The sequence below is a fragment of the Vanellus vanellus genome, assembly GCF_965231255.1.
Source record: "Vanellus vanellus genome assembly, chromosome: 3".
In the NCBI taxonomy this organism is placed as follows: domain Eukaryota; kingdom Metazoa; phylum Chordata; class Aves; order Charadriiformes; family Charadriidae; genus Vanellus; species Vanellus vanellus.
Window position 1 is genome coordinate 41,529,333 of NC_138907.1, and position 23,936 is coordinate 41,553,268.

The 23,936-nt window shown below is 38.4% G+C and overlaps 1 protein-coding gene across 1 annotated transcript in view; it reads left to right on the forward strand.

The window, feature by feature from the left end:
- The window catches only part of AKT3 (AKT serine/threonine kinase 3), a 157,236-nt gene that overhangs the window by 85,635 nt on the left and 47,665 nt on the right, over positions 1–23,936 (forward strand). Inside the window, exons 4-7 of the mRNA XM_082481086.1 lie at positions 9,695–9,806; positions 11,313–11,457; positions 19,412–19,543; positions 23,125–23,190. Of these exons, the coding sequence (XP_082337212.1) occupies positions 9,695–9,806; positions 11,313–11,457; positions 19,412–19,543; positions 23,125–23,190 (455 nt within the window). The remainder of the gene's footprint in view (positions 1–9,694; positions 9,807–11,312; positions 11,458–19,411; positions 19,544–23,124; positions 23,191–23,936) is intronic.

Genomic DNA, 23,936 nt, shown 5'->3' on the forward strand with positions numbered 1-23,936 from the left:
TATGTTTTTGTTAATAAAGCCTTTCTCATCAGGTGGTGTTTTGTCACAGGTCGGAGTGCTCAGAGGCCATCCCTTTTCCTTGGGGTGATCTGGGAGAAAAAGTGGGGGGAAGGCATTGGGAAGTGGACATGTTAACAGGTACAAGCTTTACATAGAGAGGGAGAGCCTGAGGCAGCACACTCATGCTTCAGCCCATTGCTGGTCACCCAAAATGCAGGGGAACCATGTGGGGCTGAGATGGGGGGGGGGGGGGGGGGCTGATCTCTCTTTCTGGAGCTTAAATATGTCCCTGAAGATGAGACAAAGTTGACTGAAGAGTATGACAGAGAGGGGTTGGACGGAGCTGAACCCCGGCAGGGGATACAGAACTGGCCCCTCGGTGTCCTGGGCAGGGGCTTTGCCTCCCCGTGGCTGCTGCTCTCCTGCCTTTGGGCACATGCAAAAGTCAATGATGAGCACCCCGCACCGCATCTGTGGGGCTGCATCGAGGGTGCAGGGTTGAACAAATCAGCCAGATGGGGTGACACTGGACGGTGTGTAGGAATCACTCTGGTTTCTCTTCTGTGGAGCCAGCTTATTTTACACCAAACAGAGTCGTCGTTTTAACGTGGGAGTTCAGAGCGCTGTGTATTTGAAGTATGCTTTTAGTTCCTTAATGCTCATCCCCTGACACTTAAACTCACAAATAGTTGTCCTGTGGTATCTAACTGTACACTTAAAGATAAATGAAGGTGATGTAATTACACTAGTGGGAAATTTGTTGTGGAAACTTAAAACTGGTTGATACTGGTTTTGAGAGGTATATTCAAAAGTGTGAGCTTACCTGAATTGGTTGGTTCAAAATCAGTTCAGCTTTTTTCAGGTAGAGACAAGCAGTTGCGAGTAATCAAGCTATTGTAGCTTGAAGACATGCTCTTGATTGACTGAGTGGGTGTGCATTCCTATCCCACTTCAACTGCAAAATAAAATATGTTAATGTAAATTGCTTTCGCTTAGGCATTTCTGCAGTCAGAACCAGTTTAAAAATAATTTGGATTCGATTGGTGTAACTTCTCTGTACAGGCAGAGGCCTGAAAAAATGTCCTGGCTTTTAAAACTCCATTATGTTTCTTTGGAACAAAACTAGTACTCTGGGTGACAGGAAGTGTACCCTCAGTGGCCCCCCCAAAAAAGAAGATGGCCTCACAATGCTGTTTTCAAATGGTCCAGTGGTCCCTATGTAGAATCAGCACTTCTTTGTGTAAACCACCTTGGTCTTCAACAGTCATCATTATTTAGAGAAAGCAGAGTGGGGAAGAAGAGGCAGTTGCTTCAAGTCTACTTAAAGAGTATTTGTGGCTTTACTGATGAAAAAAATACTTCCCACATATGCAATGAGTATGTAGGTAATTGCATAGCACATTTGGGATGAGACATCTCTAAGAATTGGCCCTTTGCCTTTATTTTGATCTCTACATAGGGAATAATTGGGAAGAGCTGTATTCCTTCACAGTAGCCTTTGAGCTTTGGCCAAAAATGATGTCACCTGGAATTTCTATCGTATCTCAAAAGATAGTCTTTCTAAGCACTCTGTGGTACAGCTACCCTTTTTTCTTGTCTTAGAAAAGAGAAAGCGGATTCTAGTTATTGTCAGAAGGTAACATTTTATAATGTTTTCCTTTATTTGATTTTTTTTTTCTTTGCAGAAATGATTATCGATGAACCTTGGCTATTCTAAATGGAGAAGCTGTGCTACTTTTTCCTAGTTTTAATCTTTCAGTGGGCCAGAGACAAGGTTTTATTGTTTTGGGGATTTTAAAATCTTGAAAATATGGAAATTGAAAGGTTTCAGGGGAATCATGCTAGGGCTATAAAGAATTCTGAAGAGACTTTCTAATGAAATGGGTAGGAAAATATATATGTATGTTTTAAGTGAGATTAAATTATGCATCAAAATACTTCAGCATTAGACATGACCTTGTGGGCAACTCCACAATTAACTTTTCAATGAGATTTAAGTTTAAAGTCCCAGGTTTTTTTTAATGGTCACAACACTGGATGACGTGAACCCAGAGATAAGCATGTAATCGTAGGTACTTACAATTACAGTATTCATTTCATTCCAAAATAATAATGGTGCAATTGAATAAATAATGTTCATTCAACACTGAAAATACTTGTGGGGAGAAAAAGACACTGTATGTGTAATGTACTGCATATGCAAATACATCTATGGAAATTTGAACTCAAATATAATGTGTATAGCCAATATTACTGTCTGTGTTGGATGGGAAAATGTTTAGCTTTCTGGAAAAGTGGACTAGTAATTTTCTTTGGGAGGCTTTCATATTGCTTTATCAGTGGCTTCTAGGTGGTACAGTTGGTATTGAGTCATTTGACTTAAAAGTTTAGATTCAGTTATTGGCTTGGGTCAGAAATGAAAATGAGTTCCTTGGTCTCATCCTTCCATTTTAATGGGCAGTGCTTTCTCAGACACCAGTATAGCACACTGTGATTTCCAATAATCTCTAAATAGAGTGGGCCTGGTATGAGCATGGCAGGTCAAAGTGGACGTTTATAGCCAGGTCTAGGAGCTTTTATGCTGGTGTGATACATCCAGTTGCATAGATAAAATCAGGGTGCTTGCATGAAAGACAGAGGAGGGTGTATAATTTTACTGTCTTCTGTGAAAACAGACTGAACTCCAGGCAAAACCCAACAATAACATGCAGAAATCTATTTTCATTCTCCCTCCTTGCATGAAGGGGCAACTCGCAAACTGGTTGCAATGATAGAAAGACATGGATGATACTTCAGTGCTTTTTTTAAGTGTTGGAAATAAAAGACTTTCCAGCATGACGAAGTGCATCTAGGATGATCTTTTTCACCTTAAAGGAATATAATTAAGTTTTTTGTGTTTATTATGTAGTCATATATGTTGTATCATCAAAGCACACACAAGTACTTGTCATGAGCCAAGCCCCACAAAAGTGGGATTTCTACCCATACAGAACAAAAAGTCAGTCCCTGCTCCAAAATGCTAAAATTCCAAATATAAAACAAGGGACAGCAGATGGATGCAAACAGATGGGGGGAGTATGAGAAAACAATGAGACAGTATTAGCCTGTAGTACAGGCAGTGGTCTCAGTGCATCAACAACTAATCCATTGTCAAGGTTAGATTTTTACTCTCTTCTCCGTTCTTTTCTCTCTCCCTCCTTCCTTCACTCCTGTTTTTTAAGACACGGTGAAGGAGAGTTTTAAGGAAGATTTAAAAGAGAGCCAGTATGGCAAACAGAGAAATTAGAAATGCTTTTCCAAAATGGTGCTGAAATTGGAACAGTAGAAGGATGGGTGGCATTTTGATACTGAATAAAGAGTGCTACCAAGGACAAGGGTAGGCTGTAGGGACAGACCATGTTGAAAAGCTACCTATATTTGATGTGATAGAGCTGGGTAAGAAACAAGAAATGCAAAGAGAAGAGCGATATGGTCAAAGGGACAACGGAGAAAAATTATCTGTTCAACAGTTTTGCGGACGACATTTTTAGGAGAAAACTGCATTTGTTGGGCCCAAAGAAGGGATGTTAAATTGTCCACATAAATCTCTATGTGACCAAACTTATTTTTAGGGTCGTACGCCCCAAAGATAAAATGTAGTGAGAGAGGGCAGAGCCTTTTGGAAAGCCTCAGAAAAGTAGGTTTCCCGTAGGGAGTAGGTAAACAAGTGGAAGAATTGAGGGAGGACCAACCTAAGGGTGTGTAGGGGGGTATGTGCATACACCTATATTTGTACATGTATGTAAAAGCCATGGCTTTTCATATGTGTATGAGCAAAAGCATGTGTATCTGTCTCAGTGTGATGAAAATGGTGTATTAGTTCTGCTATTTGTCTAACAAGAAAGGTCATCAGAGAAAAGTGTGGATTTGGACTGCAGAGTAGCAGTAATGGAAATAGGTATTTGTAAGCAGTGTGTTCGTTAAATTTTGACATGAGAAAGAAAAAAATGGGAGTAGAAATTGAACAGGCAAAGGTTGGGACAAAAGTATTTATCTTGTGAATGAAAGACTAAGAGAAAAATAAGAAAAGAAGGTTAAATTGTTATGTAAGTAGATAGATACATAGATAGATATAGATACCTGTATATAGATAACACTCTGTATATATTTAAAAGTGCATATATTCTAAACAATGCAAGCAGTGGTTTGATACTATTTCTTTTATATCATATGATAATCACAGGAGGTCATCTTTTGTGCTAAAACTCAGTCTATATTAGAAATAATTTCTCAAATACGCAACCTTCTGTTCATTTTTAGTGCAATTTTTTATGGCTGCTTGTATGTTTAGTATTCTTGTCTAGCCATATCAACAAATCCTGCTGAAGTTGAAAGCTTCCATACGTGAAATAATAAAATGGTATTAGAGTTCTTTCTATTTTTTATGCTGAATGAATGCATTGAGGAAAAGAACACTGGTGATTATATGGTTAAAGTTATAGAATTCAAACTTTAAACTTTTTAATAAAATCTGAACAGATGATCTGTGCTTTTTTTTTTTTTTTTTTTTGGAACTGGCAGGTTTCAGGCCCTCTAATTGGCTTCCCAGCTTTGCAGAGTAATTACAGCTTCAAGCAAACTTTGTCATCTGTGGTTCAGAATGGTGTAAAGTAAACAGAACGTTTTGAAATACAGTTTGTAGTTAGAGTTGCTCAGGAGAGTTTAACTAGCATAACTACTTAATTTAGATAGTAGCAGTTATTTGAAAAAGATAGTCTAACATTTCAGAATTGTCAGATTGTTTGTGGATATGCAAACAAAAGTTAACCTCTGGTATGTATCTGGCTTTTTTTTGTTTGTTTTAAAAAGAGAAGTTCAAGGCTTGAGAAACGTCCACTGCATTTCTTTATAGTGGTTTTATTTCATTTTTGCCATTTTCTGTATAGAACCAAAAATGGCCAAACGAGTACTACAGACTTGTTGGAATGGAGTTGTCAGTTTCTGTTACTGATTTTGTATTTTGCTGCTTCGAACAAGCGTTCTCCCCGAAGGTTTTTCATCCCCTCTAATATTAAAGGGGGAAATTCTCATACGCGATGCTTAATCCCAGCAAGACAGAAAGCTTTAGGATTAAAATGTGTAATTTCAAGTTGTAGATGGCTAGCATACAAGAACACAAAGTTGAGTCTGTCTGTTTACTGGCTTACTCATCTTTTTGAATGATAATTTAGACTTCCAACTGTTTTGAGTTGAGATTCAGCCCTTTAATTACATATGTTTATGTATAGTAGCAAACTTGAAGACATTATGGTAGAGTGTTCTCTACTCTTGGTAATGACCCAACTATCACTCGAGTGTTTGGAGCCAGCTCTTGGTAGCCAGTTTCACTCGTTCTTCTGTGCTTTTGTAGTTTCCAAACTATTCTCTCTGTCTAGAACTACTATGATTTTTCAAGTGATTAGTAGAAAAATATTTTGGTAATTAGCAGTAACTGTGTATTAGAGTACTGATTCATTTTAATAGATTTTTTTTTTTTTTCCTTAGCTGTAGGTGAAAGACATTCACAAACAAGTTTTTATTCATATTGCAATCATGACAGGAATGTTATTTATCCCATACATTTGTATATAGCAGCACATGAAGTATGTGGGTGTACTAAATATCAGCAGATTTTGGTTACTTTTATCTTCTTGAGAAGGCTGGGTAGCACACCACTCTTAGAAATACACTGGTTCTCCACTTCTTTTTGATTTTTTTTTTTTTTTTGCTTCAGAAGGGAAGGATAAGAACATATTCAGTTTTAACCTTCCACAAGGAAATTAAATCTTTAGCCGCTTTTAACAAAATATTAAAAATTAAGTTTTGCTAGATTTTATTTTTCAATAACATCCTCCAGTGCTAATGAAATGACTTTTTTTTTTATGTTTTCAGTGCCATTTTCAATTGCTACGGTATTTTTTATTACCTTTAATTGGTTTAGTTAATCATCTGTAATGAAAACTCAGAGAGTAAATACTCTTTGGTAGATACAGAGCTTAGTATATGCATCCATATGTTTTGTTCTTGTAAATAATGTGCATCAACACTTTGTGGACTGTGAAAAAATTATTGTAGACAGTACCAATAATATATCTATATATCAGATGCAGATTTACATAATGTATATACTAATATATATACTATATTTATCATACTATATATAGTATTTTATATATATAGGTAAAGTCCACATTATAGATAGCATTTGGACATAAGCAGGCTTAATTCTGTTCCAATTTTTGCATGTTTGATTTGGCAAACTTAAATTAATGCCATTTTAATGTATGCATTTTTGTATGTATTTTCAATCAGAGAATGAATGGTGACATTCAAAATTTTCAGCTCCATTACAGGCACTGGGGAGGATGTGCTTTTTGATGCTTTTTGATATCCTCCAAGTTTTTCTTTCTCACACAGGGTCCAGTTTGGTTCCTGTCCCATTTCCACTCTTCTCCCTTCATTCCCTATGTCTTTTGTTCACGACATCTCTTCTGTAAATAACTTGCTGGATGCCATCTTTCCATATTGGATTTTGCTTCAACGAGGTAGTTCCTTTTTCATATTGTTGGAGGAATAGGATGAGTCATTATGAATACAGGAGAAAGAGCTTTCCATTTAGCAGGTGTAGAGGCAGGAGATAGCTGTAGCCTCTGTACTACACTCAATGCATAGATTTTCAATGATTTTGTGCTTTAGTAATTGTTATTGTAATTTTTTACTCTCCTTCCACTCTTATCCCTCCCACATGTAGTGTAGCCAGATGCCTTACATTTTCACAGGAATACTAAAAGGATATCAAAGGTCTTGGTTTGCCAAGTTTTAAGTCTCGTCTCCAAAAAGTAGTATTTTCCAGCAGTGTGCAGCTTTAGGCAGACACCCAGCAAAGAAAATTTCAGTCTACATGATTGAAGTGTGATAGGATTAAAGATGAGAGCATGGTTTCGTCAGTAGGATGAGATAATCTTAAAGCAGACGATGCTTCTAGTCTCTTCTGTTATGAAAGTAGCCTGAGACGTTTCTTAGAGCCACAGCTGAGGAAGTTAAGAAAACAAAACGCGTGTTAACCCTAGCCTCACCCTCATCATGATCGTAACTTGAACTTCAACCATATCCCTGAAGATGGGCGTTTCCTTGATCTCATGACTAATACTTGCACCCAGTTTACAAACCTGGTTAAGTATCTGAAGCAGCTCTACTTCGTCATGCTCCCCAAGTTCCTGTCATCTGCTTCTGTCCTCCTTGTTCCTCTTCCAGCTGTTGTGTTAAATTCCCCCTTCCTGTGTCCATCCTGCTGTAGCTCGTTCCTCTAAATGTTGAGGATGGCTCTCATCCCATTCAAGACCTAGCTGAATTTATAAAAGCAGTGAGGTTGGATTACCGTTTCTTTTGAGTCTCTACAGTATATGCAGGTTTGTTAAATGTAATGTTATCTCCTTGACCAGTGAGCAGTCTGACTTAGATAATAATTTATGGATGTATGGTGAATACATAGGTTTGTGCATCAAGGAATATACACCTGTGTAGTGCAATGTTTAATTTATTCCTCTTTTGGTTTTTATACGTGAGTCTGTCAAGCTTCTGAGGTGTTCTGCTAAGCTGTAGAAAAAAAATCCTGTCGACAGACATACTCACTTCCACCCTTCTTTGCTCTTTCAAATAAAAAAAAATTGCAGTTTGCATGAAAGTTCTTAAATCAAGGTGTCCTCACAAAGACCCCCCCTAATATCTGTTCTTTCATGCCTGTATTAAGAATGGTCCAGTACAAGTAAATCTGCTGATAATTTGCTGTGGCTTTATATCATGGAGACAGAGGCCATTTCTTAGATAATTGTGTCCCAAATTGTTTAGGTGTTCAAGCATGCAAATCAGTGCCTTGAACTAAGGCTTTAAGCTCGTTATGAGCTAGTCATATGCATTTCAGAAGGTCAGCTATGAGTATGCATCTTGTACAATTAATGCTGGCAACAAAGGCATAAGAGAGAAGGTAAAAGCAGGGTAGAGGGTACTTATGTGTGTTGGGTGTTTAGAAATCTGCTCAGTCTGATGAAGTTCCTTGGAGAATATTTAAAGGACATTCCTGTAAAATTGTGAATGGTAGTTGAGGTTTCAGGACCCTGAATTTGTGAAGGAAAAGTACATAAAGCCAATTTAATTTATTTCTGTGAAAGAATAGCATGCCTTGTGAAGTGGTACGTGTCACATAACATGACTTTTGTATAGTGTTGACATTAACTGGAATAAATAAAATGTAATTCACCAAGAGTAAGTGCAAGGTTTTATGCTAAAGAAGTCATCTACATCAGTAAAAGGTGTGGGTTGACTGGTAGGTGGTAGCTCTACCAAAAGGAAGTTACAGTGGATCGTAAGTGAACAGGAATTCTGTTGCCATATTCATTATTGATTGATTTGTGAATCTGATAAATCATTTTAGATCACACATTTGATCTGGATCAGCTTTGAACAAATGATAGCATTCCAGAACACGAGATGTGATGTTTGTGTCTATTCTGTGGTAGCTGCAGGAAACCAAATTACACTTTTGACAGAGTTACCGTAACTTCGCAACAATGTTTAAATATGTTTGCATGAATAAAGAGTTCTAGCAGGTCAGTGTTTTGTATATGTAACGTTTAGTGCAGTATGCTACATGGGGTGATCTAATACACAGTCTCATTGAACTGTTTCCTGAATTACCCGTGTTGTGGTCTTGTGACAAAGGAGTAATAGGCAGTCTACTGTATGTTCGTGTGACAAGAAGGATCTTGGATCTGAAAGCACAACCTGTGAGGACAGATTGTTTAAACTGATTTAGGCCAGAGAAGGCTGAGGAGAGATAAAATAGTGTTCGAATGTCTAAAAGGGATAGCTGCTGAAAAGGTAAAATAAATTCGTCAATAGGGCAAGAAACAATATGTTTAAATTATAGGAACAGTTTAGATGTTTAAATGCTAGGAGAAATCTTTCAACTATAAAAATAATTGATTTCCTTATAGTTGGAAGGAATATTTTGACGCAGGTTTTGAAACTACTACTTTTCAGGGATTGTAAAAAGAGTTTAGAGAAATACTTCGGAGAAATAGCATAGGTAGACCTGATTCTGCCCTGAGGCACAAAGAGAACTAGATGACTTCCTGGAGCAGCCCCACTGGAGGTGTGTGTGGGATTATTCTACATTTAATAATCAGACTAGATTCAACACTGAATTTTCTCAGATCGGGTATTTTACAATAAATCTAATCCTGAAGTGACAGTAGCGTGGGTAATTGTGGCATGGTTACCACTGAAGGGAAAATGTCATATTCCTCCTGCCAGGTACAGATGGAAAAATGTGCCTGTGGCTACTGCTGTTACCTTGGCATACTAGAGCAATCTGGGATCTAATACTCTTCTTACCCTCATACACAGACCTAGTCTGCAAATGGAGATCGCGCTCTTTATATGGGCAACAGTACAAGTTCCATCGGTTTCTCTGACTGCCGCTTTCACCTTATGATTATTACCTGCTACCTTTTGTTCAAGCCCATGGTGATATTGCCATTCTGTATTTCCTTATATGTGCTGGATACATGCTGGATAGGGATACATAAGCTATATGTATTTTACCTGAGTAATTTTATTTGCTCTTCACCTGTTAACTGGCAATGTATAAAAGAGGCAATGTTATGTATTTCTCTAGAATGTCAACTAATGAAAACAGAGCGACCAAAGCCAAACACATTCATTATCAGATGTCTTCAGTGGACCACTGTCATAGAGAGGACGTTCCATGTAGACACTCCGGAGGAACGGTGAGGGGTTTATTTTTGTTTTGCTTTCTGTGTTCTTTACGCAGAAGCCTCGTCACAGTCTCTGCTGGGACCGCACAGTGATCAGCACTTGGAACTGTGACATTCTGAGCACGTCTGAACTGTTATTTGAAGAATTTATGTCAGCTTCTGTAAAATACTATCTGAGCTCATAGCTAGTGTAAGAGTTGCCTGCGAGTAGGTGGGATGAGTGTGTTCAAATAAGCCAAAACTGTGTCATGATATGTCTCTGAAGTGTTAAATTTTGAACAATAGAAGCCTGCATTGAAATATTTTCCAGCCTCGCTGTCTTAAGTGTTCCTTTTACTCCTCCTAATATGCTCCTTTTTTTTTGGTACAGAAAACAGTATGTTTGTTATAATTAATTTTATATCTGCTTATTAGTTTTTATTGTTTCAGTAAATATATACAAACTCTTAAGAATTAATTTTTTTATTGCGCCAAAAGCATGTAGGAGATATGGGATGGTGTACCTTGCTAAAATGTTCTATACTGTGTCTCCGCTTAGATGCGCTGAGTCTTCCCACTGTGGGCATCTGTCCTGTTAAGACTAGTACTGTGATTTGGCTTTACTCATATTGTTTGTATCAATAAATAACCAACAGCTTTGCTTTTTCTGTTGTTTCTCTTTCATTAATATAGTCACTTAGAATTTTTTTTGTCCTACCTTGGTACTGTTTCTCCACCCTATCTTTCTTCTGTGTACGCAGCGTAGTACCTCTTACTGCATTCACTAATACCACCAGACTCCTCCCGTATCCCTTTCTGGCTGAGCAAAAAACAGCAGGTACTGTGCTTGATGTGGGGCTACGGCGTGCTACTGGGCTGGCTGGTGTATCTGTGCAGGTTAGCCGGCACGCAGAGCAGCCATGGGCTCAGCTGCCCCTGCTTGTCCCTCCGCAGAAACCCTCATCTGGGCCTGCCCCTCCATGCAGCCACCGATTTTTATGACGCTTGTAGGAATTTAATTATCTTCGAGGGCCTCTTTCTCAGGGGTATTTGAAATTGGCCAAAAAAGTTGGGCTTTAAGAGGCGGCAGACGAAGAGTTGAACACGTGGCATGGTTTAAGAAATCTTATTTATTTTCTGTGAAAATGTCTTGCAGGGAGCGGGAATAGCAAAAAAGTATCTTAAAATTGCAAGTTATTATCAGATAATATCAGATAGGGGATGACATTCTGTGCTCTGAGCTGTATTATGCCTGGAGCAAGTGTTTTCAAGTTTTCACTATTAAAATATTTACAAAATCAGACACTGGTAATTCTTGAAATTAACAGTGCAGTGATCCTTTTTGATGCTGGTCAACTTCACCACCTTTAACATAATGCAAAATTTGGAAGGAAATTGAAGTGGTTAATTTATGAGTCTTCTGCTCTGTAACATGGGAACTGAACATTGAAGCAATGTAACGTGTGAAAAACATTATAAACCATTTATTTGGATGCATTTTATGAGTTTCTAATAGGGATGTTGGCTTGTTCATGGTAGGGAAGAATGGACAGAAGCAATCCAGGCTGTAGCAGACAGACTTCAGAGGCAAGAGGAAGAGAGGATGAACTGTAGTCCAACTTCACAGATAGACAATATAGGAGAAGAAGAGATGGATGCTTCAACAACCCATCATAAAAGAAAGGTAATGACATTAAAAAATAACTGACAAGACTTAATATGTAAATAACTTTTGTAGAATTGCTTAGTTGGGTAAAACAATATACAGGGGATAGTATTTCTACGTAAATTTCAGTGTATTACAAGCATAAAAGTACTTACTTGGTTTATTTCAATAAAGCTGAACTGCTCTAGTTTTATTTATTTGTTGTGCTATCTGATACAGCACTTCTGAAAAACAACATTCAGCCATTCAGGCACATGTTAACATTCTGCTTATTGTTTGAATATTATTTTCATCTTTTCCTTTTTGTTTGTTTACTCCTTTAGAAGTATGTTAATAAAATATTTTCTTTAGACAAGTAGATTTGCCCCCTTTCTCATGCAAATAATACTCAGTACAAATTAGATAATTTGCATGAGAAAGGCTAGCAGGATTTGGCTTTTTAATGACCTTGTTTTTTGCTATCTGGGAAAATAACTCTGCTTTAGTTTTCAACTAAGTGAGAGAAAACAGCGTTTTATTTTTTTTGCAGTCCTTCAGAGCTTTTGCTGTAAGTAGAAATATGTACATTGTTGGCTATAACGTACTTATAGTTGTATCTTCAGAGTCAACAGGATAAACACACAATGAAGAACATGTTTTAAATCTTCAGTGCCACAGAAAAATTTGCTTATTATTTTGTGTTTCCATTTTGTCTTGTGTTTCTGTAAGTACAGACTACTCTTGAAGAATGGATCATTCAAATGGATGTCTCTCATTTACTATACAGGATTGACATGACTCAAGAAATGCATTGAAATTGCATGAGAAATAATAACCCGTTTCTATAGGGCTGACTTTATTCTTTCTAGCTAGAAGTGAAACCTGTAGAAAACTGAGTGGAAGTCTGCTGACAGAGCAAAATTGTCTTACAGCTAATGTAACTGAATGCCTTTCAATGATGAACAATGAAAAGAAATAGTGAACGTGTACCTTTACTCATAGGGCATGTTTTGTTCGTTGCACTATATGAAGTAAGAGTCATAGAAAAATCAGTGGCTGAAAACTATATCTTTATGAATATAACAAAGGTGTCATAGGAAATCTTAGTTCTATCATGTCCTAACTTTTGAGAACTTGATTTTGCAGTGCAAACATACTTCTTTCACGTTGTTTCATTGTATGCAATTTTCTAACCTTTTTCCACTATAGAAGGTAAAAACTAATTATATACAGCTGTAACAATACTCTCATCGTACATTGTCGGGTTGACATTGAACTTTTAGCCTTGCAGCATAGATGTTTAATGATTGTGCTCCGGGGTAAAATATGATGAGTGACAGCAAGACAGAGGCAGCGTTCGAGATGTGTCAGCCTTTCTGAGAGGCCGTGCGATTATGTGGAACGGATTTGGGTTTGCTTTACTAAAGATTTGAGCGCTGTTCCAAGCCTGTGTATCCTCTTAGTGCAGTGAAAAACCACTGCATAACAAGTGTTTTCAAGGTGTCAGAATTAATGCTGTCCAATATAAGTAGTTTATCTGGAATGTATGCTTTCCTTGTTCACAGTGCAGTCTGTTTTCCCATACAACAAAAGGGGTTGTGGGAACAGGAGGAGGAGGAAGATCAGTTTTGTTTCTGTCTTGCTGATTATGCTTTAAGAAATGCTGAAATAAGGTCGCTGGGACAGTGCATGTGTAATGCTGCAGAGTATTTAACGGCTTTGTCAACAAGCCAAAAGCAAACTCTACAAAACAAAGGTGAAATGAAAAATGGTGATATTCAACACCTAATAATAGAGCGGAATGGAGTTTTTGTAGCCAGTGAAGAGCATACTGATGACAGCAAGGGTATTTTTTTGCCAAAACTCAAAATCCCTCTACAGTTTTCTACTGTTGGAAGACTTCAGTGAAACGTTCTCAGAAGTTTTTGGAACCAAAAATATTAAGTGACCATCATGACGGGGAGTTGTCACTCCCTTGGTGTTAATTGAAATTGGGAAAAACGTATTTTTTAGAACTGTTTCTGTTTTCTAGAAATGTTTCTGAAAAACTTCTGTTAAAGCTTTTGTAGTTGTTAATATAATCAGAACCATTTCAGCTATAACAACTTAATGCATTTTTATTGCTTTTTGGGTATTGGATTTCTTTTCATTTCAGGGTTTTTTTGCACAATGTGTCCTACAAGCTTGTTTTGTCACCTGATTTTACATCTAAGCCCAGCGAATTTTGCTTGTGCATGCACCAGATGGTATACACATGAGTAGAGGAGCATAATCAGATTAAGAAACAAGACAGAGAGGAGTGGGCCTGTTGTTCTCTAAAAAGGTAGCAAAAGCTTTAAGAAGAAAACACTCTTTAGGATGTGGGACATGATTTGAACAGGCATGACAGCAATGTCCCTGGCCAGATTAGCTAGAAGAACCAAAAGCACTTTGGTTTTTTTTTTTTTTCAATTTTTTTTTAAAATAGTATCGGTGTGCTACTTAAGTTGTACACTAAGACCATCGGTAAATTTTGGAGCACTAAAAATTCTTAGCAAACTGCTTTTATTTCTTACTATATTATTCCTTGTAAGTAGAGTTTCTTCCTGATGAAGTCAGATGGAAACTCCAAGTGATATTATCTTTGTGCACATCAGGAATTTTTAAAAATTAGTTCCTTGGTAGGAATTCTCAACACCTGTAGTTGGGTGTAGTCTCTTGAACAGATCATCCATAGGGGAGTAAACAGGCTTTACAGGAGGCTGAGCATCATATGGTTCTTTGGTTAGTGCAGTTTCCTGTAGCTTCACTGCATTTACTTTGTTCACAAATTTGTTTTGCAGGATGCAGAATGAGTAAAGAACAGATTTTTCAGAGGAAACCAAAAAGAAATGTAATGAGTAAAAAGACTTAATCCTCAGAGTTCGGTAGGAATGAAGAAGATGGGAAAATCATCAAGGAGAAAGAATCCAGTCTTATGGGAGCGTGCAAACTTGCTTACCAACATCCCTCAGGTTTAGGAAGGATTCCCATTTTTCTACCAGTTTTCAGTACACCCTTAGCTATGGCATCTGTGTTTTTATCTCCCAAGGTCTTGTGTTCTTTGGCAGACTTTTTTAGTCACCCTGCACTGCGTATCATCTCTAAGCCTTCTGCTGAGTTTCTAAAGAATGAGAGCATCAGGAGACTTTATTCTTAGAACTAGCACTACTGCCATAACCTGCTGTTAAGCCACGGCTCAAAATCTTGCACAGCTATTACCTTCCTCTTATAAATATATGTATATTTTTTAACTTGTTTTCACTGAGCTTGCAGCTAGATTCATGACTGCTATGATGAACATTATGTAAGCAAATTTTGGGCAAATGAGTCTTTCAATTTGACTGGCTTGCTACCCTTAGCATCAAACCCATGTCTGTGATCAGTCACACCAAAATCATCCTTCTGTCTGCGGGTGAAGGGCTGTTTTTCTGAACTGGTTTTATTTAGACTCTGGTGGTCCCTATCTAAATCCAGCTTCTCAAAGAAGGTTGGAAGTATGGGAACAAGTTACCCCTTTGAGACTGCTTGTGATCCCATGAATTTTTGACTGCTAGAAGTGATAAGTTCTTATGGTCATCAATTCAATATTCTTTATGAATAAAGCTGTTGGCCATTCTTTGTCAGGGAACGTGATAGCTTATGACTGAATATATAGAGGATTCTGCCCTAAATTACTTATCTTCTGCTTGAATTCTGTTTTGAATGCATTTTGATTTTTCATAGAATCATGGAATTGTTTGGGTTGGAAGGGAGCTTAAAGATCATCGAGTTCCAACCCCTCTGCCGTGGGCAGGGACACCTCCCACTAGACCAGGTTGCTCAAAGACCCATCCAACCTGGCCTTGAACACTTCCAGGGATGGGGCATCCACAACCTCTCTGGGCAACCTGTTCCAGTGCCTCACTACCCTCAGACTGAAGAATTTCTTCCCTATATCAAATCGAAATCTACCCTCTTCCAGTTAAAAGCCATTCCCCCTCGTCCTATTGCTACATGCCCTAGTAAAAAGTCCTTCCCCAGCTCTCCTATAGGCCCCCTTTAGGTACTGGAAGGCCGCTAAAAGGAATCTTCAGAGTTGGAAGGGACGTCTAGAGATCATCTAGTCCAACTCCCCTGCTAAAGCAGGATTGCCTAGAGCACATTACTCAGGACTGCATCCAGGCGGGTCTTGAAAATCTCCAGAGAAGGGGACTCCACAACCTCCCTGGGCAGCCTGTGCCAGTGCTCTGTCACCCTCACCGTAAAGAAGTGTTTCCGTGTATTTGAACGGAACTTCCTGTTTTCTAACTTGTGCCCATTACCCCTCGTCCTGTCACTGGGAGCCATTGAAAAGAGCCTGGTTCCATCCTCCTTCAACCCACCCTTTAGATACTTGTACACCATAATAAGGTCTCCAAAATTCCGGGTCTCCCTGGAGCCTTCTCTTCTCCAGGCTGAACAACCCCAACTCTCTCAGCCTGTCTTCATAGGAGAGGTGCTCCAGCCCTCCGATCATCTTTGTGGCCCTTCTCTGGACTTGCTTCAACAGGTCCATGTCCTTCTTATGTTGGGGGCCCCAGAGCTGGATGCAGTACTCCAGGTGGGGTCTCACTGGAGCAGAGTAGAGGGGTAGAATCACCTCCCTCGACTTGATGGCCACACTTCTTTTGATTCAGCCCAGGATGGGGTTGGCCTTCTTGGCTGCAAGTGCACATTGCTGCCTCATGTTGAGCTCCTCATCCACCAGCACCTCCAAGTCCTTTTCCTCAGGACTGCTCTCAATCCATTTGCCACCTAGCTTCTATTTGTGCTTGGGATTGCACCGACCCGTGTGCAGGACCTTGCACTTGGCCTTGTTGAACTTTGAGGTTTGCACAGGCCCATTTTTCAAGCCTGGCCAGTTTCCTCTGGATGGCATTTCTTCCCTCCAGCGTGTTGGCCAATCTACACAGCTTGGTGGTGTCAGAAAACTTACTAAGGTTGCACTCAATCCCAACATCCACGTTGCTGACAAAAATGTTAAACAGTACTGGTCCAAGTAGCAACCCCTGAGGAACACCACTTGTCGCTGGTCTCCACTTGGACATGGAGCCGTTGACTGCAAGGCTATGAGTGCGACTGTCCAGCCAGTTCCTTATCCACCGAGTGGTCCATCCATCAAATCCATGTCTCTCCAGTTTGGAGATCAGGATGTCATGTGGAACAGCGTCAAACACTTTGCATAAGTCCAGGTACATGATGTCTGTTGCTCTTCCCTTATCCACCAAAGCTGTAATCCCACTGAAGGCCACCAAATTTGTGAGACAGGATTCATCCTTAGTGAAGCCATGTTGGCTGTCACCAGTCATCTCCTTATTTTCTGTGTGCCTTAGCATAGTTTTCGGGAGGATCTGCTCCATGATCTTGCCAGGCACAGAGGTGAGACTGACTGGCCAGTAGTTCCCTGGGTCTTCCTTATTTCCCTTTTTAAAAATGGGGGTTATGTTTCCCCTTTTCCCATCAGTGGGAACTTCACCAGACTGCCATGACTTCTCAGATATGATGGATAGCGGCTTGGAAACTTCATCTGCCAGTTCCCCCAGGACCCATGGATGCAGCTCATCAGTTCCCATGGATTTGCGTACTTTCAGGTTCCTTAGATGGTCTCAGACCTGATCTTCTCCTACGGTGGGCGGTTCTTTATTCTTCCAGTCTTTGCCTTTGCCTTCTGTGATTTGGGTGATGTGGCTAGAACACTCTACTGGTGAAGACTTTTTCATTTGTTTTTGTCAATTTTCACTGCTTTGGCACAAAGGCATTTGGTTTTGCTTGATGGTTATTGTAGAGCTATCAAAGTAGATAATCTGACTTTCCAAAGTACTGGCTGTGATATTTGAGAATTCTTACCTTTAATTGATTAATTACTAGTAGCCACATAGTATTTGGATCACAACTTTACATACTATGTCATGCATCAGTAGTTATAACACATTATACTATTTTTTGCAAAAGTTGAGCATTTAAGGCTGTGTTACAGATCTTAACTTTGAACTCACTTGTATGCATTTTTTTTAAGTAAAATGTATACTGAGCCTTTGAAACCTCTGTTACTCATATTTCTTACTGGGCTAAATGCAGTTTTGTTCTTCCTGATGTGAGGTGGTTTTGGCAGCAAAACAAGATCTATCAGTGCAAATGTTTAAATATGTTTACGTGTGAGCAAAGAATCCAGCCATCCAGATGTTACCTTAAATAGCCCGCTGGAAACCTTTTTGCAGCTTTTCAGTTGCAGGTTGAACACTTAAAAGCTAAGGAATTACAGTATTGATGTAGTTGATGGAACTTCAATTCTAGCCCTTTAAGTGAGCAGATTTCAAACTGAATCTGAGTGAGCAATTGCATAGATTATTTTCACAGTTGTTCGACTGCAACTTCAGATCCACAGTAATGATATCATGCACTTGAGCTTAAAGGAATATATAATTTCAGAAGCAAATTTTGCCCTTTATTCTTTCTCACAGGAGAGAATATATTTTGCTGCCACTATTTGTGATTGCACACCAGGGGATATGCCCAATAGCTCTACACTTGGAATGTATGTGAGACACGTAGGCACTGTTAGAGGTGTTTCTGGTAGGAATAAGGAAAGTACTAATTCAGTTGTGGAAGACACAAGTATCAGTATTCAAGAAAACTCCCTGAGACTACAACTAGTGATAAAAAGAGACACTAGGAAGACGAAAGATAAGCCACAATCTTTTATTTTCCTCACATGTAGCAGGATTAAATATATTTAATTTAGCAAAACTGAGACTTGGAGTATAACTACTCTTTATAAATGTTTTGAGGTATCATTCACTAAGAAAGGAAGGTTATTGATATTGCAGGACAGTACTATAGCAATAGGTGAGTGTGTTGTCTTTCAGAGCTTTTAACTGCTTCCTCAAGGTTCCTGGGTGCCTTAACAGTCTGTGTGTGGTCACGTGATGCTGCACCCAAGCCAGTAACACAGTGTGCTGAAAGATGTGCTGTGGGAACACACAGTGGAAGCCAATGATTGGTCTGAGTTGGCCAAAGAAACCCTGCTGTCATTCCAAGGCGACCCTGTACAGTCGCTGCATTCTCAGTATTGTGCTGTTTTTTTCTACATCCTCATCAACCATAGGGTTGATGCCTCTGAACTGGCTGTGGAATGAACTTGCAGAACTAAGGTGGTTATTGACTCAAGCTTTGTGCTCATGAAAGTAGCTGAACTGCTTTGGGATCTGAGATAGATAGTCTGGTCATATTCTTGCGGTGTGTGACACTCCAGTTGAGCTGATAAACCTACTGGACTAAAATTGTCTGTTGGTGGAACGAGCTCTTGGATGTACTACATTTAGCCTGCAAACCTGGGGTGATACTAAATGCTTGGACAGTCACTATAATTGAGTCACACGAAAGAGGAAAACTCACTACTTCTTCCTTTTCGGACAGAGATTGATTAATGTAAAAACCATGTAATTGTAATCTGTATTCAAAATTTTAAAAGTCCACCTCTAATACGAAGACTGCTGTAGACTCTTACTGGTGTAATATTGCAGTGAGGATCATGTGTGTTTCAAAAACGACATCAGTGCAGTGGTTGATGTTACACAAAACCTACTGATATGCCATGGTCTTGTGTCCCTGGTAATACACATGTTGATGAGCTTCCTTAGATGTGGAACATTCATGAAATGCTGGTATAGGCTAAAACTTTGCTCTGTGTGTGCTTTGTAAAAATAAGTGTGTGTGTGTGTACTATACTGTGTGGTGCTGGACTTTAGAGAACTATAACAATAGTATCAAACAATATATCCTAGTGGTTTAAGGATGCAGTTAACTATTATGAACTTAATCATAGAAGTGTACCTATTTTTGTAGACAGTTCTTATTGTATTGGTAATAGCATTTGGTTATATGCGAACACACTGGTGCATATTGGAACTGGATAGCATAAGTCTTGCTTATCCTTATTCTTTGCTTCTTATAGACAATGAATGATTTTGACTATTTAAAACTACTGGGCAAAGGCACGTTTGGCAAAGTTATCCTGGTTCGAGAGAAGGCTAGTGGGAAATACTATGCTATGAAGATTTTGAAAAAAGAAGTCATTATTGCAAAGGTAAGGAAGGTTATAGTTTTAATATTGGGTCTTTTTTTTTTAATGGAATAGCCAATATCTAATACATAAGTTGTATTTGATTTTTATTGGTTACTGAGTTTGATAGAAAAACAAGCGTATCTTCAGAAAACAAGAGTACAAAAAAAAGTACGTGTACCCATTTTGCATACCTTTTTCAAGTGTCTTATGATCTAGAGTGTGCTAAAGCATTGAGGGAGTTCACTGGATAGGAAGATAGTGCAATCCAAGTTTAAAACAAGAAAAAGGCATTGCAGGGTATATGACATACTTCAAAAATTTGTCTAAGTCAACTGCAGGTTTATTCAGATAAATGCAATTAATTTAATGGGTCTGTGCTCTGTTCCTGATATGTTAGATAAGATGGTTGTGCATGGGACTAACAATTTCATTTTTTCAGTTTTTGAGGAACGAGGAAAGTCTGAAGCTGATGTCTGAAGAAGTGGTTTAAACTGGCATTGTCCATTCACTTAAACTTGGTTAGTTTAGTGTTACTAGCTCTTGCACTTGGTCATAATTTTACTAAGTTTAAACTGAAAGATCATATACTCTGAGCTTTGTGTCTAGCAATTCTAAAGTTCTGAATCCCATGTGTACAGAACAAGTTGAGATCAAGAAACCTACATGCTCTTAACACCATGAGATGCAATTAAAAATAATCCTAATTATTAAGTAAGGAGGTTTTTGAGGGATGTGGATCTGACTGAGAATTTTGAATGCTTGAGGCTAACAATACCAGTATTTGTGGAAACTGAATGTGGATGGGAACTACTGGGGTTTACATATATTGTATTTTAAAATATCCTTCAGATTTTTCCAATTTTCCTATTGTCCTATGAAAACAGGGCTTACAGAGTTTTGCAGTCTATATGTTCATTTGTCTGCCTTTCATTCACTTTCTAATAACTTTTGAATGTGTTGATCAGTTTTGATTAAATTTGATAGAGGACTAGAAGCCTCAAAACCAGTTATACTTCCTTGAGTTTTGTTAAAACCAGCCCCGGTGCAGGGGGAGAGACTTAAATTTATGTCTTCAGCAGAGAAGAGACTGACCTGTGAGTTCTGCGTGCCCTTAGCAGCTGTCTCGCGTGCACTGGCAGGCTGGTTGGCGTGATTTGGACTAACAGCAACAGGGAGTGCACTTTTCTTCTTCATAATCAAGAGATACAGAAAGAAAAGAGGGTATTGCTGCTGCGTTCTCCTGATGCTGAATGGGAAGGAGCATCTCAGTGGCCCTCCTTGTAAAACATTATAAATGGCAGCAATGTCTGTGGGTTGCCCTGTGGGTCTCAGAGTCTCTCTGGTTGCTGCATGCTGTGTCCCAGTCTCCAGCCTGACATCCTTCCCCAGTGCTCTGCTCACCTGTGGCACCCAGGGGATCTTCAGGGGAGTCTTATGTCCAACTGCTGTGAGCTCCTGTTCTGCTGCTGCTTTTTTATACCCTTCCAGCTTTCAGAGCATTTCAGCTTGTTTCTTCATATCAATAAAATAAAACCCACATTTTTTAATTTTAAGGTTTTCCCTTTTACTTTGCTGGCTTCTACAGTATCACTGAATTTTTAGAAGGGTTAAAACTGAATTTCAGATAACTTTGTCTCTCTCTGCTGAGTGAAAATTCTTGTTCGTAGAAGCATGTGTAAAGCCAGAGAAGTTTTGAAGAGATCGGAGATGCAACTGTTCATTGATCTGTTTACCTGAAAACAGAAGGCTAGCTCAGTGATAGATTGGGCAGAACCTCCCTGAAGCAGACCAGGGTCTGTTTTTCTGCCTGTTTGCAGACTAAAAGAAGATTAGGTGTGTGAGGAAACATGCCTCTCCATCCTATAATGAAAATGGGAGCACCTCAGTCTTTTAAATTTGACTTCTTCAGAGCTGGAATTTTGTTTTGAAGTTTTGTCCCAAGTTTTCCATAGTATGGTTGTATATTGCTAAGAAACTGATGAAAGAATGAAAAATAGACTATGCTTAGATCTTCGCAAGTGAAGTGATCATGGTTTTCTTCTCTAGTCACTAAATACCATTTTTTCCACTGCTCCCCAAACTAAAAACAAAAGCAGACTTGAGCCTGCACTTGCATGCTGACTGGGCTAGACAGTTAAGTGTGTTATGGGGATTTATCAATCACATTTAACTCTCAAGATGAGTGCTAAGGATACAGTCACTAGGCAGAACAGATCTGCAGTCCCAACTCAGCCTATAACGTGATATGATATATGCTATAGAAGGTCATACCTGTAACAGTTGGGATAATACGAAACAGAAAAGTGGTGCATTGACAGCTGTATGTAGAAGGCTGTATATCATATGCCCAGTTCAACATAAATCTGTTGATCCTAAATTTTCATGACAGATTCATATTGCACTTACCAGGGAATACAATGCTACCAGTATTACAAAATTCTGAGGTAATGCTAGAAAAACAGTCCATTGCCAGCTTTTTATGCCCCACATCTGGTGAACCACCGAGCTTTAAAAATAAATAAATAGGTAAAACTTCAGGCTTGCTTTTCTGCTTGAAGTGTTTTTTGGTTTTCCCCCCAGTACGTGGTTGTAGTGTATGCACTCAGTGTTGCACTGCTATTCAGCTAAATGGCATCATAATTTATTACCACTAACTCTGTTGTTGTTGTTGAACTGCCTATTTTGACAATTTAAAAAGTCTAATTTAAAACTCCTGACATCTGTGTTTATTTTCTAGTTTAATATCTTCAGAGTTTAGTCTGATAAGCATGTGCAGTACAATAATGTTATATTGGTTTTATTTGTAGTAATAATAAAGTGTACTCTGACTAAGTATATTGTCTTCTGCAGGATGATGACGTTTGAGTCGCACTAAGTTAGTCTTCAATTCTCTTTAATGTAATACTCAGTGGTAGCTTAGCGCTACAGAAAATGACTAAACCAGCCCAGTGGCTCTCGGGCTTTTTAGGTTCAGCCTCTGGCAGCCTGGGGAGGGAGGATTCACAACATGTATTACACCCAGCGTTGCATAAAATGGCTGTGTATTCATAGTATGAACCTCCTAAATGCCCCTCTTTTCTCCCTAGTCCTCAGCAGTCCTCAGCCCTTAGGAGCTGCTCACCGTTGTAGCGCAGGGCGAGCCCTCTTCCCGCCATCCTCTCCCCTTGCTCTCTTCCTCTCAGTTACTGCCTGTGTATGTTTCTTGCAAATTGATTCAATCTCTGCAGATATGTCGTTCAGATGATTCATACCAGAACTGCAAAGTTGTGATGACTATATTTTTAAACTATCAAATCCAATATTATCATTTCTTCCTTCCCTACATTGGATATAAAGTTAAAGACTTCATTTTAAAGCAAGCAAGTAAGAAAAAAGAAACCAAATAAAATACGTTAAATTGTATTTTGCCAAACTTAAATTTACTTTAAAATCTTGTCTCCAAAAACATGAATTATTTTTCATGTTTCTTTCAGGTTCATTCATTTTCCAAAACTGTATTGTAGCTTTCTCTTTTTGGAAGTGTTGACCTTTTCCTCATAATGAATTAAATAAGAATGTTATGTCTTAATTCAGACCTACTTTTTCTACTCGTTATTTCTCAGGATGAAGTGGCTCATACGCTTACGGAAAGCAGAGTATTGAAAAACACCAGACACCCTTTTTTAACAGTAAGTATTAGGAATTAGTTTTAAGTACATTAGCAGGTAATTTTCAACATGATGGGTATTCCATTATGAACATAATTTACAAACACATTTTGAAGTCTTCTCATGATGATTTGTAAACAGTCAGTAGCTATCTGGTGCTTATGATGTCCTTTATCAGAATATGTATTTAAGAGTTCAGAAATAAAGCTTCTAATGAAACTGAAATTTGCACTGAAAACAAATTTAATTGTAGAATGTAACTTGTGCAGTTTTTGTATATGAGTCCTTTTTTAATAAATACTATTGATTTCACATAGTGTCAAGTAAGTAATTTTTACCAAGAAAACTTAATTAAGAATTCGATGAAATGATAAAAATAACTATTTGTTCAACATAAGTAGCCCATGGAGCAACAAAACTCAAATCCCACTAGTTCAATATCTTTGTCTTTATATGTTTAATATTTAATAGAAGGAAAATATTGAAAAACAGATGAAAATTTTGAGATTCATGACAAATTGTGATTAATAGTTTTAATTTTAAAACTGACTTTGTTCTGTAGAAGTAATTCTGATTCCTCTCCTTTGAGAATATATTAGAAAATCTTTTTCACTGATTTCAGAAGATAATTAACATGTTGTATTTTAACATAGGGAAAATATTTCTTTTTTGTATTAAAATATCCAAGTATAACATGGAAGCTTTCCTATTTAGAAAATCATAAACAAACCCTTTAGAAAGCAGAGAATTGCATTTACATTGCTTGG